This window comes from Aegilops tauschii, chromosome 6 (assembly GCF_002575655.3).
Source record: "Aegilops tauschii subsp. strangulata cultivar AL8/78 chromosome 6, Aet v6.0, whole genome shotgun sequence".
In the NCBI taxonomy this organism is placed as follows: domain Eukaryota; kingdom Viridiplantae; phylum Streptophyta; class Magnoliopsida; order Poales; family Poaceae; genus Aegilops; species Aegilops tauschii.
In genome coordinates, this window is record NC_053040.3 from 428,520,267 (window position 1) to 428,539,153 (window position 18,887).

The following is an 18,887-nucleotide window of genomic DNA, read 5'->3' on the forward strand; positions in this document are numbered from 1 at the left end:
TTTCTTAAGCACCGGTGCTTATTTGTACAGGGTAGACGCTTAACTAAGCGTCTCTCCTATAGAAATAGGCACCGGTGCTTCAGAAAAATCCGGTTTATTTTTCTAAGCACCATCCTAAGCATCTCCCATTATACAAGGCCTGAGGAGTGCAAACCGCCCTCCCCCAGCGCCCTGTCCCCGAGCGTAATTGTAATGACGTGTAAGAAAGATCTATATCCGAGTTATTTCACGGGTTCCCCCAAACTAACAGTCCTCTCCAAGTCGATTGCTCGGTGGTCAAGAATACCTACACGGTCCAATTTAGTCGACGGCACACGGATCTCCCATTTGATTTTGCCAATGCCATGAGGTTAGCTAACCAAGAATTTTTTTTTCGCGAATACGCAAAGCTTGCGTATCATTGCATTGATAGAAAGAGTAGAATGATTACAGAAAGGGGTACAACACATGACACGAACGTACGCAGGCGTGAACATGGTGTCCAGAGCAGAGAGACAAGGGGTGCTCAGCCCGAATAGAGGAAAGATCACAGCTAAACCTACCAAGCCCGAACCAAGAGCGGCAATACCGAACCAGCACAAATTCCAACATCGCCTAAGCCAGAACCTGGGGACACCACGAGCGAGCAAGATAGCGCCTTCAAGAAGGAAGTCGTCGCTGAGACGTCGTCGCCATCCGATCCGGAAGAACCAGACCTAGGGTTTCCCTTGAGCTCGAAGAGGGGCACAACTGAGGGCCTTGACAGCGCCTCCAAGGAGGGAACGACATCCGCAGACGGCGCCGCTGCCAGCACCGGTATGCCGAGCAAGGATTTCTCCCAGGCCTCAGACTGAGCAAACCCATAGCCGCCGTATCTGGAGTTAGGGATGAGGAAGACGACGCTGGTCGGAGCCACCATGTCGGAAAGGGGATTGGCGGGGTTGCACCTGCCGTCGGAGGGTGGCACCGCCTCCGGACACACGAGCGTTGGATCTAGCAAAAGGGAAGGCTTGGAGGCGTACAAGGTAGGACAGGCGGCGAAGCAAACCACAAGGGGGTGGGGTGGCGGCGATTAGCAACGCCGGCAAACAGGGACTGGAGGGACGCAGATCCATGTTGCCGTGGCCATAGCCGTCGGGACGTCGGTGAGCCAGGCGAGCTGGAAGGGACGCAGCTGCTGGGTCGCCGAGGCCGGAGCTGCCCGGCATAGGACGCCGTCAACCATGGACACCGGAGAGACGCGGGTCCAAAGTCGCCGGGGCCGAAGCAGCGCCAGCAAGTACCCGCCTTGGAGCCCCGGGACTGTCACTAACACTGTAGCCTCGTCGCCTCCGCGCGAGAACCGTCACCGTGGCTCGATGGGGGAGGAAGGGCCGCCGGGGAGGAAGGGAGGGCACCTGCGCAAGAAGGCATGTTGCGAACACCCCCGCCACCGGCCGCAGATCCGCACCCAACCCACGGCCGAGCAGCACCAGGAGGGCTGGGCCACGCCGGTGTTAGGGAGACCGCATGGGTAGGGCGCCATGGCCGTGGCCAGCACGCCGCACCCGTCGCCGGACCGGCAGGGACGCATAGCAGCTGGAAGATGGGCGCCCGACACGCGCAAGGACGCGGGGAGCTCGGGGACGCGCTGGGGGGAGGGGGTGAGGGTTGGGGAAGCGCGGGAGGAACGGATCCGGCCCGCCGACACCATCCCGGGGCACGGGGCGGCCTCGCCGGCCGGCCCTCCGGCGGCGGCGCAGCAGGATGGGGGAGGTTCCAGAGGCGGCCGGAAGTGGATCTCAGGGCTGCGCGGGGCAGGGAGCGCGCGTGGGGGACGGATCCGCCCCGCCGCCACCATCCCGAGGCGCGGCACGGCTTCGCCGGCCGGCCCTCCGGCGGCGGTGCAGCGGTGGCGGGCGGGGAGGAGTCTCCCTGGCGGCGGCGGCTGGGTGTTCCCCCGTGTCGCCAGAGGTTGGCGACGCGGGGGCCGTTTGCTCTAGACCTGTGCCTTCAAAGCGTCCTTCTAACCAAGAATTATGATACCTGAATTTCCCAACAATGCCTATACGACTAATCCACTAATCTACTGTGAAGCTTAGACCCGACCGATGCCCAGTCTTGGATCGCGCCAAGCTGGCGCACAAAAGTCCCATGTTCCAGGCTATTTTAAGTTGTGCGCACGTACGCATGCATACCTGTTCACAGCCAACCAGAACACGGCGTGTTAGATTTCAAAAAACAAGTGGCGTGTTCGTAGCTACAAGTGTGAAAGTCCAACAAAAAATGATTTAGAAAACGAAGCAAAACAACACTGATCTAACCGCGCCACGACAAGAAAGCAGTTCGAGTCAGGCTCCTGTGGTAGTCCGTCTAGTTCTACTGCCATTTGATGGGTGAACGAATATTCTCCTCACGGTTCACTGGCCGGCTTGGCTGTGACGGTGTGACCCGTGACTTGGATCGGAGTAATTGCACGTCGGATCGGGCCGGGATTCTATCGATCGCACCGACCCAACCCAGCCGCCGCCGTCAAAGTCGCCCGGTCGTCGCCTGCTCGGCACGCCCAAGCACAGCGGACAGCGCCACGTTAAACGGCTTGACTTTTAAAGCGCCTACTACAGCTGCTAGGAGTGGTACGCCGCAACGATCTCGCCGGACCGCCGCCGCAACGATCTCGTGGTGGAGGAAAAACACAAGAGTTGTGTGGAGAAGAAAGAAACACCGTGCTCTCATGGCGGGCTGGCTTTCCGGAGGTGTGCGGTGGCAACAGCGCCAATGGCCCATGGCATATTTGGTTCCCGACGATACAGAAAACGAAGAATTAATTCATATGTTATGCATCCTGGTGTGGTTGTTCAGTAGTTGCTGCTCCTGATAACAGGGGTGGCTGGATGTTGACCAGTGCATGGACAGCCAGGCCCGAAAGTCTGACATCCGGGCCGGGCTCGGGCTCCTTTTTCTAGCCCGAAGCCTGGCCCAAAAGCCCGCAAAAGCCTAAAATGGCAACAAATGTATATTTTACTCAAAATATAGCTATATTAAATTATTTTAATATCCCAAATATAGTTATTTTAATTGAAAATACCAATGTTCATGGGTTTCGGCCAGGCTGAGTTTTGGGCTTGGGCTTGGGAGCCCGATCCGGCCCGGGGTATGATCAGGTTTAGCTGAATGGAGTTCCTTTTGCTTAGCTGGTTAGAATTTGCTCGGTGATGTAATGGTTACCCAGTTACCCTTGTAATAAAGACACAATTTCGTAATGAAATTGAGGGCCGTGTTGTCCCTTTTATCGAAAAAATCTATAGCAACGTATGAATTTTGTAGGGCATAGAACTTAAACAAAAGAAATATGGAGTCATGAAGATGGAGATAAGACGACAAAGGGTCGAGAGACTGCATATTGGATTTCTCCAAAGAACAGTAAACAAGGTCAACAGTATGACAGGGTCAACACCAGAAACCTGCTGAAAAGAAAATCCATGTTCCTGAATCCATATGAATATGCATTGTGTAATGATAAGACGGTAGAAACTTCTCTGCATCTATTCTGGGACTGCCCTTTTTCCATGCAATGTTGGAACTCAATAATGCCCGCAAAGAGAGAGGTATCTCAAACTTTGATGAATTCTGTTTGGCAATGTCAGTTCTTCCAAAGGAGTGTGGCATTGACATTATCATTACTGGTTGCTGGAGTATTTGGTTGGTACGAAATGACAAGATTTTCAAACAGGCGGTGGCTCACCCTATGTGCTGGAAATACTACATGCGAGATGGTCTCAAAGTGCTCATGCTGAGAGCAAAGGCTACCAAAGCAAGCAAGATCCAGTCCTGGATGGATAACAATCTGTAATTTTTTCCTATGTTAGAACCCACTCGCATTGGTTGAGGCTTTTAGCCATGTATTTCTAGTTTTTGTTCGCATGTAAATATTTTTATTAATGAAAATATACCGTAAAACTATTGTTCCACGGTCACCGTGTCAAAAAACAGTAAACAAGGTCCATGACTATATTAGAATTTCTATGTAATTGGATCATATGAATAGACATGTCACGGTGAAAATGCGTCTAGGTATACACGCATGTAAAGAATACATGTATCCATACAAAAAAATCAGCTTTACCTAAAACTTATAAATAGCTATGTATGGAGACAATGGTGTAGGATGACTAGGGTTTTCATGTGTTCCTAATCAAACTCGAAGTTGTTTTTGCATCTGCAACTTCTAGCTTGGTTGCTCACCGATGGTTGGTGCTTATAGGAGCCCTGCCCCCCTCTTTAACCGAAGAGTTTCGCCCGTCGAAGAAATCACAGTATCTTTTGTTCAAAGCTTGGCTATATTTTGCCCCATCAGATTTTTGTTTTACATCGTTAGTTGTTCATCACCATGGGCTTTTAGCTTGTGCTGGTATCCTCGCTTTTCCCTACTTAATTTCTTGTTTCATGTTGTTTAACAATCCTCCTTTAAGCTGTTGAGTGTTTTATCAATTTTAAAACTGAGTCTATTTTGAGTCTTCCATCTAGAAAATTAGGCATGCGTTCCACGTAAGCTTGACAAGGCCAACTATTCGTTCTAGGCTACACCTTTTGTTTTGAGCAACCATTCTAGGCTACACCTGGGCGAGGGCAACCCGGCTCGATGGCTTGCTAAAACCTTGACAGTTGGGCTATGATTTGATTTCCCATGGTAGCCCTATTGCAAAAGTTTTTTTTAAGCTCCTTATTGCAAAAGCTTGATACACCTATTATTATGTATATTTGTTTCAAAACAAATAAAAAACTTTATTTATTTATTCCAATAAAATAAATGTTATATTAATATAAAAATATAATACTACTTGTTTGGCCCCGGCTTGGTATTACCGTGCCAGGTTTGTAAAATCCGCCCAAAGAACCATGTTTATTGGCGATGAAATGTTTAAATAATTTACATTCCACCATTTTTAAATAAAATCCCACTGCCCGTCGAAACACTAAAGTTAGCCTCATGAACTTAAACTAAAATTTATTTAAATTACTAAAAACATTTAATTCAGGTAGTTTGTTCACCATATAGTTTTCTCAATCCAAGCCATGGTTTTAAAAAACCGAGCACTAACCCGCCAAGATGCCGATTCGCCAGTTCAATTTACATGTGGACGACGAAACATTTCAAATGCCTTCTTCCAAAACAAAAACTAGAACACAAACGAGGCTAGCCGCACCTGCACTGCACGGAGCCAAATACCATTCTCCATCTCAAAACAAAAGCAAGTGTACAATTCAAACGTTCAACGGTCAACATTCAAACCCCAATCCCAAGGAACAAACGCTCCCCTCCCCAGTCAGTCTCCGCCCCACCCCCACCCCCACCCCCGCCCGTCCTTTCTTTTTCCCTCCCTCGCTCTCGCCGTTCAAACAAACGCACGCACGCACACGTTCGTTCAACATTGCCGTCCACAACCTATATAGCACGCCATTTTCACCTCACCCCATCCAAAAGGCAATCATCGGTCGTCAGCCGCCATTCTCGTCGTCGATCGGCTCCGGCCCAGCGCCTGATATCACGCCAGCTCGATCGCCGCTTTCTTCTACCGTCGATGGTCACGCCGCTGCCCCGCTTCCGCGCTCGCGCGTTCCGCGGCGCGGCGCGAGGCGCGCCGGCCAAGATACCGCTCGCCGTGAGGCGGACGTGGCAGCAGCCGATGTTGGTCGCCGCCGCCGATTCGGAGCCTGCCGTGCCGACCCACTTCTTGTGCCCGATATCGCTCGACATGATGCGGGACCCCGTGACGGCGCCGACGGGGATCACGTACGACCGGGAGAGCGTGGAGGGATGGCTGGAGCGCGGCCACGCCACGTGCCCCGTGACCGGCCGGCCGCTGCGGCTGGAGGAGCTCGTCCCTAACCACGCCACGAGGAGGGTGATCCAGGAGTGGTGCGTCGCCAACCGGGGGCTCGGGGTAGAGCGCGTGCCCACGCCCCGCGTCCCGGTCTCCGCTTTCGACGCGTCCGAGCTTCTGGAGGCGGTATGCGCGGCCGCGAGGCGCGGCGACGGGCCGAGGTGCCGGGAGCTGGTCGCGAGGGCCAGGGCGCTCGGGAAGGAGAGCGAGCGCAACCGCCGGTGCTTCGTGTCCGCCAGCGCCGCCCGCGCGCTCTCGTCGACGTACTGCCATCTTGCCGGCCAGCGGGTGGTGCCAGCGACGGCCCTAGAGGAGATCCTGGCGGCGATGGTCGTGTTCTTGCCTCTTGACGAGGAGTCCAGGCGCCACATTGCCTCCCCGGCGGCGCTGGAATCCGTCGTGTCTATCCTCTCCCACAGCGAGCCCCTAGCGCGGGTCAGCGCCGTCGTCGTTCTCCGCGAGATCGCCTCCTCATCCGACCGGCAGTGCCTCGAGGCGATGGCCAAGACCACCGGCATATACGCGGCGCTCGTCAAGCTCCTGGAGAAACCCGTCTCGCCCCAGGCCACCAAGGCGGCGCTGGTAACCGCGTACTACCTCGTCATGCACACCGAGCTCGCCGCGTCCCGCCTCGTCGACCTCGGCGCGGTGCGGCTCGTCCTCGAGCTGCTGGTGGACGCCGACAAGGGCGCGACGGAGAAGGCGCTGGCCCTGCTGGACAGCCTGCTCCTCACATGCAAGGGCCGCGACGAGGCGTACGCGCAGGCGCTGGCCGTGCCGGTGATCGTGAAGAAGATGCAGCACGTGTCCGACATGGCTACGGAGTTCGCCGTGTCGGCGCTGTGGCGGCTGTGCAAGAACTCCCCGGCGGAGGGCGACGGGTGCAAGGCCGAGGCGCTGCAGGTCGGCGCGTTCCAGAAGCTGCTCCTGCTGCTGCAGGTGGGCTGCGAGGGCGCCACCAGGGAGCGGGCGAGCGAGCTGCTCAGGATTCTCAATGGATCCAGGGACGGCGCCGAGTGCATCGACACGCTGGATTTCAAGGCGCTCAAGAGACCCTTCTGAGTGTGCATATTGGAACTTGGTTACGATCGATGTGGATAGAACCATGCAGACACAATTAGGTTTAGATTCTCTCTCTCTCTCTCTTTGGAAGAACTACCGTGCTCAAGGGGGAGTATTTTTGGAACCTGGGAATATACGGTTCCACTCAAAATTAGCCAAAAAAAAAGACATCTACAAGTTGTAAAAAATATATATGAAAAGAATCATCCATGCAACAGGTAGAAACTTGAGCTTGGTCCCCGCAAAAAACTTGAACTTGGTGGATGTTGGCAAAACAAAAGCACACATGACAATTGGCAAACTGTGCAATAAAATACAAAAAGCGCAAAACCCTTTGTGGAGTACTACATAATTTATTTATTGTGCATAAATCATAAAATATTTTTGCATACTTCAAAATGGTCATATTTCTAGAAATTTTGCATGGACGTGTTTCAATTTATTTTCCTGTGTATATGATCTTTTGAAACTTTAAACATGCAATTTTTTAGTTTATGAAACAAGATCATATATATACTTGATGATACCATGATTTTTTATATTTTTTTACTGAAAATACAACCTCCTTGCTATTGTCCATTATCATCTTCCAGCCAAACCAAATTACAGGCATATTAGATCATGGATGTAAATGGGGTAAAAATTTAGGCTCACCACTAATCATACACTTGAGGATTTTTTGAGTGCCAACAAAGTTCTCCTTCCTGTTCTCTTGACTTAGATACCAGCCTAAGGAGTTAGGGTTTTGGAACAGGTGGTGGTCAAAGACTCATGATAACTAGATGAGAAAGGTGGATGGCGGCTTGTTGTTGAACGATGGATGGACAAGGAGTTAAGCGACGGTGACGAAGGTGTCGGGTTAGGATCTTGGAGCAATGGATGTACTCCCTCCGGTCATTTTTACTCCGTGTATTAGATTTGTGTCAAGCCAAACTTTGCAAAGTTTGACCAAATTTATATTAAAATATATCAACATCTACAATACCGAATATATATACTATGAAACTACATTTCAAAATAAATCTACCATATTGATTTGACATTGTGAATGTTGATATTTTTTTCTATAAGTTTGTTCAAAGTAGAGATACTTTAGCATTGGATAGAACTTATATGCAGACTAAAAAGAACCGGAGGGAGTAAATCTCCTGGCGGCAAAATCAAGATATGGTGTGTGTGTGTGCGGTGTGGGGTGGTGGTAAATGTTAGCCATCCAAATGGGAACGGTGGACAGAAATGGTGGCTCTACACGATTCTGCTTTTGGGGAACCAAACCAAATAATATATGTCCTCATATTATTTAACTCTTTTAATTTTTTTTGCAGGTTATGTAGAGGGCCACTGCTTGGATCTTTATGTGGTCATTACTCACTCTTCCGAAAGTCAGGGAGCTTTTGACTATTTGGTGTATCCGATGGGAGATGGTAGCACGGAGTATTTACAACGGGTTTGGATAGCGGTCCAATAAATGCAAGGTGTTTAGTCATCTCGTCCTATTTTCGCCGATTGTGGCAACTTTTATCTTCATTTCATTTTAGCTCCGTGTGAGCTTGTACTGAACCGCAGACCTTTTGAAACTTTTGTTTAATAATATAGTTGCATGCATTAGTTTGATGCAGAAGCCGGGGGTGACCCTCCATTTCAAAAAAAAAAAAATGGTTAATTGCATCCTCCAAAATAGGAACTAACATATTGCAATGAAAAAAAAACCTCTTGTTCATATGCGCTAGCACTTAGTTTTCGCTTAGTTTTCCTTATTAACAGATCAATACTCTTGTTCATATGAAAAATGTAGAGCTCTTATCGGTTGCTTGAGAAAATAAACACTCGCACAACGGCCATTAGTTGCTAAAGTGAATTAAAGAAATCCAATTCATCTACATTTGCTCATATTTGAACCGTTTGTGACAGATACTCCCCCCGTTCCTAAATATAAGTCTTTTTAGACATTTCAAATGGACTACAACATACAGATGTATGTAGACATATTTTAGAGTGTAGACTCATTCATTTGGCTCCGTATGTAGTCATTCGCTGGAATCTTTAGAAAGACAGAAAGACTTATATTTGAGAACGGAGGGAGTATATGATATTGCCCCCAAAGTGAACAGAGACCACCGTCAGTTGCCGATTGAAATCTTTATTGTAATAGTAAAAGTGAAAATACTTGAATCTTCATGGACAAATGGAGTAGGAGTCAATTTGGCATGCTATAGTTCCGACTCTTCCTTGTTCTTCCAGTGCGGCCGTATGCATGGGAGATGCCAATACGCCGTTTCCCTTTGGCTGCATTTTTCGCTCATCGAGCTTCCAGAAAAGCGGACACAAATTTTGACCATGACGAGAGGAAACGCCAAGTTTCCATTATACAACTGTAGCATGGCCGGCCGGACACGGACAGTAGGTTCACCAAGATACGTGTGGAGTGGTTGCCAATATGGAATGGAAGCCAAGATTGATTACAGAAAAAGGCAAAGAGCCCGAGTCGAAATGGACATCAGTGCAGTACCGTGTGCTCGGCGCATACGGTTTTGATTCCAGGAACAAACGTTATCCATGCGCGCCGTACGATTGGCTCACTGGCTTTGGCCACGCACACATTCCTTTTGCTTGGAACACTTGTTTAGGACCAAACTCCTGCCCTTTTTATTAGGCGGGAAGCACGGAGCCTTTTGCGGGCACGGGAATCCATGATCTCCGCCAAAGGTTAAAGGGAGATCGCATGCATCATCGTCGGTTATATCCGGCGTTTGGCGAGTCACGGCAAGTAGGAGTAGTACGTACGTCCTGGCCCGCGTCACCTTCACCTAAACCTCTAATTTTCACCGTCAAATCACTGATTGATCTTTATCATGCAAAGAAAGAAGACAAGTAATCCGTCGACGACGAGGACTATGACTGACAGAAACTATGTGCACTGCAGCTTACCAGTTCAACTAACAAAGACAGTTCCCTTTCGAGTATACTACTTGTTGAGTATAAGATTTTTTTTTCGGGCGAGTATAAGATTATTAGAAAGTATAGCATTATCTTGTACTTCAAGTTGGTCTTTATGCTCCTATATATATATATAGGGATTGACTATTCGTCACCCTGGGTGAGGAATAGTTATTCTTCACCCCCACTCTATTTTACCACCAATGCACTGTAATTTTGCGTTCCGTAAGTTTGTCTTATTTCTGACGTAAAAAGAGACCGTAAGAAAATATATAATCGCCATAAAAAATATTTTATGTGATGTAAAATTACAAACGTAAAAACGTAGTGTAAAATATACATAAACTCCAAATTTTCTTGTCTTATGACCTATATTTTTAGTTTCTTATACCAAATTTTACGTAGTGAATCAAAGGGAATGTAACTATTTGAATTCCAAATGTAATTTAATTATGAAGTGATCGTAAAATTACCTCAGGTGAAGAATAACTTATTCTGCACCCTGGATGATGAATAGCATCATATATATATGCCCACGAGGCTTAAGCAATACAACGAATTATTCCATCAAATCTCCCTCTCCCTTCTAACATGATATCAGTTTTCGGGTTCTAAACCCTAGCCGCCGCCGCTTTCGCACCCGCGCGCCGCCTCTGGGGCGGTCGGCCTCCATGACCGTCGCCGGGCCGGCGCCGCCCGTACCTAGGGTTCGTCCGCCGGTCGTGTTGACCGGCTGCCCTAAAGAGTCTTTTTCCCGAGCCCTTGCTCCGGGTTTTTCTTTCTCTCGCCGGTCGTTTTGATCGGCATTTTTTTGTTTTCCGATCTATGCTTTATCGGTTTGCGTCGCCCGCCGCCGCCGTCGACCTCCGTGCGCCTCTACTTCGACACCGCCCTGTCCCCGAGTTCAGCGCACCCCACCACCGATCGAGCAACGGGTTGCCGCTGTGTCGCCCCATCGGGCCGCAGCGCCGCCGCCCCGTGGTTCTCCCCGTGGCCGCACCGATCCGCGTCGCCGCTGCGTCGCCCCTTCGAGTCGTAGCGCCGCGGCACGTGGTCCCCGCCGCCGCCATGAGGCTGTTCCCGAGGTTGCACCACATCGCTCGCTGCCGCTGCATCGCCCCTTTGGGCCGTAGTGCCGCGGCCCGCGGTCAACCGCCGCGCCGATGCCGTCCGCTCCAGGCCGTCCCCGAGGCTGCACCGACCCTCGCGCTACCATTGCGTCGCCCCGTCGGGCCGTAGCGAGCGTGGCACGCGATCCCTGCAACCGCCCTGAGGCCTTCCCCGCCGTCGCCCGGACCTGCCCGCCGCCGTTGCGTCGCCCCTTCGGGCCGTAGCGAGCGTGGCACGCGATTCCTGTAACCGCCCTGAGGCCTTCCCCGCGGTGCCTACTTCCAGCACCGCCGCCGCACCGCGCCGCCTTCTGGCGTGGGAACGCCACCGTCCGCGCCGGTCTTCGTCATGCTGTCGAGTTCTTCCTCGCCTACTTCCAGCACCGCCGCCGCGGTTCTGACCTAGCCGCTGCCACCACCTCCTCAGGTCGCCGCCACCGCTCTTCTTCCCGGTCCACGGCGCCTTCCTCGACACCGGCCACCCGACTCGACATCGACCACGGCATTCTTCGCACGGCTACCTCGACCACGGCTCCACCATCTACGCTCTCGGCTACATCGACATCGGCACAAAGGCTTACCGCCTGCTTGAGCAACCTCGTCGGTTTTCACTCCAGCCACGATTCCGCGATGCATCGACCGTTACGACTATGGGGGGTGTCCGTCGGCTTGCCTTCGGATTATTCTCCAGTCTCACCGTCTGCGTCGTTACCGTTGTGGCTGTTGGTCCTGCCTTGTCTTATACTCCAAGTTGGTCTTTGTGTGTGTGTGTATATATATATATATATATATATATATATATATATATATATATATATATATGCCCACGAGGCTCAAGCAATACAACGAACAATTCCAGCAAATCCCTCTCTCCCTTCTAACACTACTGACCGTATCGATCGATCTGGACTCTAGACTGGACTAGCAGAGCTCGAGTCATCCGATCTACTACGTACGTGACATCCAGCTCGTTCTTCCAATCTCCGCCAGTCTCCATCGTCGACTTGTCTTGCGATCTACGCCAGTCCTTGAGCAGGTAGTATAGTAGAAACTAGCACAACACGCCGGTGGGCAGACAAATTAGCTTCCTTTCTCTGACGCTTCACTACTCCCAGGCAGCACTCCAGTGTTCCGTCGTTCAACACCTAATGAACCAGCGGTCGACGATGGACAGCTACGTGGCGATCGAGACCGATCGGCGCACGTACGTACTCGGACCAGAGACCTCGTCGCATCTCATACTTTTCTGCAAAGAAAGAACATACATGCACGTCCGTCTCGCCATGAATTGGAGGTCCCTGTTGGGCACTTGGGCTCTGCTCATCTTGGCCGGTCGTGAGACGAATTCCTGACGTCGATTGGTGGTTGCACTTGCACGCACGCACGGCAGCTGATTGATCGATCTATGTTTGGATTGACCGACACCAGTGGACTGCATACCAAGAAAGAAAACACAGCAACAGTGGGCTGTAGAGGCTCACTGGCTCTCGGTCGTCGTAGGCGTGCTCGTTGGGTACCTACAGTCCTACACCTCGCACAGCCAACCAGACTGGTTGAGCTACGAGTACTACTTAAATCACAGCCAGCCAACCAGCAGCAGCGAAGACGTCACTGTGGAAGTCAGTCCGCGCGACGACTGGCTCGTGGAAATGGACCTCGGCTGGGGGTGTTAGCGTACGTGGCGGTACGTGTTACGTGCAAAAGTGCCAAAGTGCGCGCGTAATGGATGCGCATAACAACGTGATTAGGCATGCCATGCACTACACGATCGATACTACCAGGATGGCTTTGGAGTCACGGCTCGAATGTACTTAGGCAAGACGGGCAGGAGAAGACGACATGGTGCGTGGGATGATAACGACGAGATAAGCGTAGTAGATCGGGGCCTAATCCGAATCGAGTTCCATGTCGGAATATGAGCTACCTGTGGAGTACGTGGTCCGGATCCTCTCTCTGATCTGGTGGCCGCGCATACAACCGTTGACTCGTGCTCCTGCAAGTCGGGGTCAACGCTGCGTCGTGGCTGGCAGAGTTCTCAATTTTTTTTTGAAACGAAGTCAAAGGAATCGCCTCATGTTTTTTGCGGGTATACCTGATGTACTTCCTCCGTTCCGATTTACTCCTCGTGGTTTTAGTTCAATTTGAACTAATCGGAACGGAGGGAGAATTAAAGCATCTCCAACCGCGCCCCCAACAGACCCTCCCCAGACGTTTTTGCCGTGCCGACGCCCAAAAATCGGCCCAATCACGTCCCCAGGAGCCCCTTTTTCGCCGGTTTGGGTCGAAACTGACGCCGACGGACCCAGGCCGAACCCGGCGCGCTGGGGGCACCGGGGCGAACGGTTTTGGCGCGAAAGAGCCGCGGGCCAGCCGCGTCAGCGAGGCGACGCCTCGTCTTCCCCAGAGCGCCTCGGTTTTCCGCGGGGAATCAATGGCAAGGCTGCCGCCGGTCAGCCTTCCATTGATTCCTCACGGGCCGGTGGGTCACGGGCGGCGCGGCGACGCCTCCCCTCCCGCCACGCGTACACACGGCGAGGGATACAAAACCCCGCCGCTCCCCCTCGCCGTTGGCCACACCAGCCTGAGCTCAAACCAGCCGCCGCCGAGCTCTACTCTCTCTCGTCCGCGCCGCCGAGCTCTATCTCCCCCGTCCTCCCATTCCCTCCTTCCCTCTCCAGCGATGGCTGAACGCTTCCCCGGCAACGCCGCGGCGGCCAACGGCTTCGGCCGCCGCTCGCTCCAGTCGTCGGAGGCGTGGCTTCTGTTCGAGGCCAACATCCCGGCGCCGCCGGACAAGCGCGCCGGGCCAACGGGGCGGAGGCTCAGCAACGGCGGCGTCCCCATCCCCCCGGTGCCCGACGTCACCGCGCGCCCCGACATCTGCGCCGCCGAGGTCGACCGCGTGCGGTCGTCCCTGACTGAGGAGCAGCGCGTCCTTCCCAGTACGCCGCCGACAACCACGCGGCGTGGGCGGACTATTTCCAGCGGCGGCAGGCACAGCGGCTGGCGTCCACGAACGGGGCGCCGATGGTGGGGGGCATCAAGAACATCGACGGCCGCCGCCTCTGGGTGGGCGTCCCCGGCCGCACCCCGCACGGGGTGCTGGAGTACCTCGAGGGCGGCAATAACCCGCCGCTGGCACCTGCCGCGGCGCCCGTCCCGCCCCCCGCTGGAGCGCCGGGCCGTGGGTGCCCAGGAGGTTCGGCTCTTCCTCCTCCCACTCCTCCTCCCACTCTACCGGCTCGCCGGCGCTCTTAGGCATCAAGACCGAGCCCGCCGCGAAGACGCCGCTCGGTCGGCGCACCCGCAGCGCTGGCATCGTCATTAACGAGGGCGGCCGGCGCGCCTCCTCCTCAGCTCCTCCGCGCTTCGTCATGCCGAAGACGGAGCTGGGGCTTGCCGCCGTCAAGCGGGAGCCGGGGCTCCCCGTCGTGAAGACGGAGCCCGGGCTCGCCGGCATCGTCAAGGAGGAGGAGCTCGACGACGAGGCGGCCCTGAAGTGGTCGCGCGACGACTGGGCGCAGACGGAGCTGCAACGCCAGATCCTCGCCTTAGAGCGCTTCGAAGCCCGGTGCCATGACCGGGACGAGGGAGGTGTCGTCGTCCTCGATGACAGCGACGACGACGACGCGCCGCCGCCACCGGTCCACCTTGGAGACGCCGGGCAGGGGTCCAGCAGCAGGGGCGGCCGCGCCATCAGGAAGGAGAAGGCCGTCGCCGCCGACGAGGACGGCGGCGACTTCGTCGCGCTCAGCGACTTCTTCGCCCCGTAGATGTCTTTTTTTAAATAATTTATGTAAACGCCGAACATGTTGAATATGAATGTCAAGTTAGCCGAATTTATGCTGAATTTGGCCGAACTTTGCCGAATTCAGATTTTTTAAAATAAAAATAATACGCGTCTGGGGCGAGCGACTGGGAACCCGCTCGCCCCCGCGCCAATTTTACCGCCGGCTCGCCCCCAGGGGGTGCGTAAAATCGCCACCTGGAGGGCCAACGGCTGGAGATGCTCTTAATTAAGAGAATAGAATTTGTTACATGCCCGTAAGTATAAAAGGTGTGACTCTCCCGGAATGAAGGTCCCTAAGTTTTTGAGACCCATGGCCATCCAAAGAGATGCTTCAAGTTTGATGTTGTTTAGAAAGATTGTTGGTGGCGAGGACTTGTTGCAAAAGACCTGTGCATTTATTTTATTTCATATAGACCAAGAAATGAGTACGGCGAGGGATGTTCAAGCTTTGTGATTTGAATGTACCTACCGGAGGGTTGATCCACCAATCTTTGACATTTTTTCTCAAGATGCCATGAGGAAGTGTCGACAGGCTCGTGATGTAGCCACTCATTGGCCAAATTCCACATACGAAGAGGGAATCTACAATTGTAGAAGAGGTTTTCTTTAGAATACACTTGGAGAAGAGGTGAGCGTGAATTCTTGTTCTCTCTTGCAAAGGGAGCAAAGAACACAATTTGGCCAACCTTGTTTCACCAAGGTCCAAATCCTTTCTTGAATTTCCAACCACATGAAGAACTTGACTTTAGGGGGTGCCCAACCTTTCCACACCATGTGTGGCATCGAAGAGTAGATAGTACCCATGAATTGTGCCAAGTAAGCAGTTTTGACTCACTGACGGCGCGACCGAGATGGGCCGGCCCACACACGCGGCAGGCCACAGCCTCTTTTTTGTTGTTTTCTGTTTTCTTTTTTGGTTTATTTTATACTTTAAAACATTATATATATAACCAAATCTACAAAAAACATTTGAAATATGTTGAACACAATATTTAAAAAATGTTGAACAAACAATTGAAAAATATTAATCAACCACTCGGAAAAATGTTGAATGTGTATGGCAAATTGGTGATCATGTATGAAAAAAATGATGATTTCTTTGATCATGTATATAAAAATGCGAATCATCCATTTTGAAAACAGATGTTGAAAAACTATTTGAAAAATGTTAATGAACCATTTGGGAAATGTTAAATGCGTATAGAATTTCTTTTGACCAGGTATTAAAAAATCAAGAATTATTTTTATCATGTATAAAAATTGGTTATTCAAGCATCTGAAAATATGTTGAACAAGTATTTGGAAAATGTTAACTATGTATAGAAAAAATGTTGACCATGTATAAAAAAAGATGAAAATTTTGATTATGTATATAAAAATGTTAATCAAGAATTTCTAAAAATGTTGAACAAGTGTTTGAAAAATGTTAATCAAGCGTTTGGAAAATGTTAAATGTGTATAGAAAAAATGTTGACCATGTATTTGAAAAATATTAATATTTTATTTGAAAAATGTCAATTAAGCATTTGAAATTATGTATAGAAAAATTGTTGACATGTATTACAAAAATGTTTATTTTGTATTGGAAATATTTTAGATGTGTATTAGAAAAATGCTGCTGACATATTAAAAAATGGTATAAAATAACCAAAAGAGCAAAGAAAATCATAAAAAGAAACAAAATAAAAAAACAAAAAAACGAAGAAGCAGACTGCAAAAAAGAATTTAAAAATTGATAAGAAAAAAATGAAAAGAAACAAACTCGAACAAAACTGGCTCGAAGCGCCTCAAGTAGAACGCGCCCCTACTGCTTACCACAAATGGGACTTAGGCAGAGTGGCTAGCAGCGCCCACGATCTCCCTTGAGACCATGGATCTATCCCTACTTCTCCCGTTTCCTCTCCTGTTTTTACTTACTATATGCGCACGAAAAGGGGACGGCCCAATACGACGCGGCGGAGGGAAAAACTTTCAACGAGAGCTGCTACCATCTCGCTAAACGTGAGATACAGCGCTCGCGTATAGAAGCACATGGGGATATGCGACATGTACACATTTTGCTTTCATTTTTTCCACATATTTAATTTATTTTCCCTCTATTTTAAGGAATGCCGTAAAAACTATTTTTATATTACTAATTATAATGGTTTATGAAATTAATAAAACGTTCTTATTTTTTAAAATGTTCATGGATTTAATAAATGTTCATGAATTTGGATAATCTTAATGAATTTGAAAAATGATCGCAAACTGGAAAAGTGTTTAAGAAAATGAAATCGTCTCAAATGTAAAAAATACCCATGAATTAGAAAATTGTTTATTAATTCAGAAAATGTTCATGAATTTGAAAAAATGATCATGATTATAGAAGTGAATTAGATTAAAGTTTACATGTTTGAAGAAACTGTTCACAAATGCAAAAAATGTACATGTTCACAAAATGGTGACAAATTTGAGAAAATGTTCATGTTTTTTTAACACAATACAGTCGCAGATGCCCACATAAAGGCACATAAACTCACTCCTATAAACACATGCACGGACTCCCTATCCCTATGAGCACCACCGAGATATCGAGTCAACATCACATCTTGAGATTAAAATTTTTGCCCCAGGCGCCTAGTAGTCGACGGGAACGTCTCCTCCCGTGAACTAACATCGCCGAAAAGACTAAAATCAATCCAGGAAAATGTGAGCACTTGTGCCAAGTCTAGGACTTGAACCCTGGTGGTCTGGTTTCACCACAAGGAACTTAACTATCCGAGCTACGCTCAGTTCACAAGTCGTGAATCTGAAAAAAGCCCACATATTTGATTTTTTGTGAATTTCAAAAGATATTTGGGAATTCATTTTTTTCGAGAAATGTTCATAATTGAAAATCGTTTGCGAATTCAGCAAATGTTCATTAATTCAAAAAAAATCACAAATATTAAAATTGTTTCATTTCCAAAAATGTTCATGAATATGGAGAAAATGTTCAAGATTCTTTCTGAATTTTCAAAAATATTCATGTATTAGAAAAAAAAACAGAAAAAATGGTGCACAAAAATAGGGGGAAAACCCCTTTGGAATCTTCCCAATATTGAGCGAGATTCCAAAAGCTTTGTAAAACGGACACTCGTCAGTTCGCTGCCCGCATGTATAATGCTCCTAAATGGGCCTGCCAAAGTCGACCGCTTGGAGCAATTCGCCCGTAGCTCTCGAGACGACCGGAATAGAAGTACTTTATGGTTCTTGTATGGATATAAGTGCAAAGAAGGATATATGTGCAGAATTTCAAAAAACAAATGGTATGCAAAAAGAAGAAGGTAGCATGGGAAAAAAATTAGAACCATTCCATATTTCCGGACTTGACTTAAGGTCAACATTGCAAACATGTTCATGCACAGTAAATTCTTCGTATGTAAAGAATACCCTTTTGCTGCTACAATTTGTTTTTGCAATAGAATACCCTTTTGCTGCAACAATTTTTTTCAACACATGCGACATTTTAAAACAAAGCAACAACATGGAAAAATTATGTAAACTACAAACGTAAATCCATGGACCCATCATATTCCCCGGGCTCGGTACTATGGAGGACTCCGATGTCAAGCTCCAGCCCAAGGCTCTGCCATGAAGTCATGGCAGCAAACACCATGCCCACCATCACGGAGTGCATAAGGGAGTAGGAAGGAGAAGGCACTATGGAGGAGGAGGGTGAGATTTCATGGAGTAGGAGTGATGCGAGGAGGACGAGATCAAGGGAACATAGAATTGTAAAATAACAAGGGCCGCGAAATAGGAGGCAAAGGGAGGAGCGTCGTGATGTTTGTATACGAGGGCAATCAAGCAAGATGTCGCCAATGATATAGACTGTCCAGTCTAAGGGGGCCAGTTTCTCTTTCTCTTTTTTTGACGGGGAACCAGGCATCGGCTAATCCATTTCCACCTTGTATGGACCTAACTTCCTTGTAAGCGCCTACCAACTTCTTAACTTGTAAAGACCCTCTAGGAGTAAGTTGTTTAATGGAATTACCTTCTTGCTTCCTTTATGCATTAGAAAAGACGCAATGCAATAGAAAGATACAAAATAATGTTGTAACTTGTTTTCTCTCCCATGAATTGGACAAAGAGTTGAAGAATTGAAATTGAAATTTCACAAAT

At 49.6% G+C, this 18,887-nt stretch overlaps 1 protein-coding gene across 1 annotated transcript; it reads left to right on the forward strand.

The window, feature by feature from the left end:
- Window positions 1-5,348: 5,348 nt before the first annotated feature.
- On the forward strand, window positions 5,349-7,130 carry LOC109756070 (U-box domain-containing protein 21). Its single transcript, XM_020314935.4, has one exon. The coding sequence runs from the start codon at window positions 5,541-5,543 to the stop codon at window positions 6,903-6,905; it is 1,365 nt and encodes a 454-aa protein (XP_020170524.1). The 5' UTR covers window positions 5,349-5,540; the 3' UTR covers window positions 6,906-7,130.
- Window positions 7,131-18,887: the final 11,757 nt, after the last annotated feature.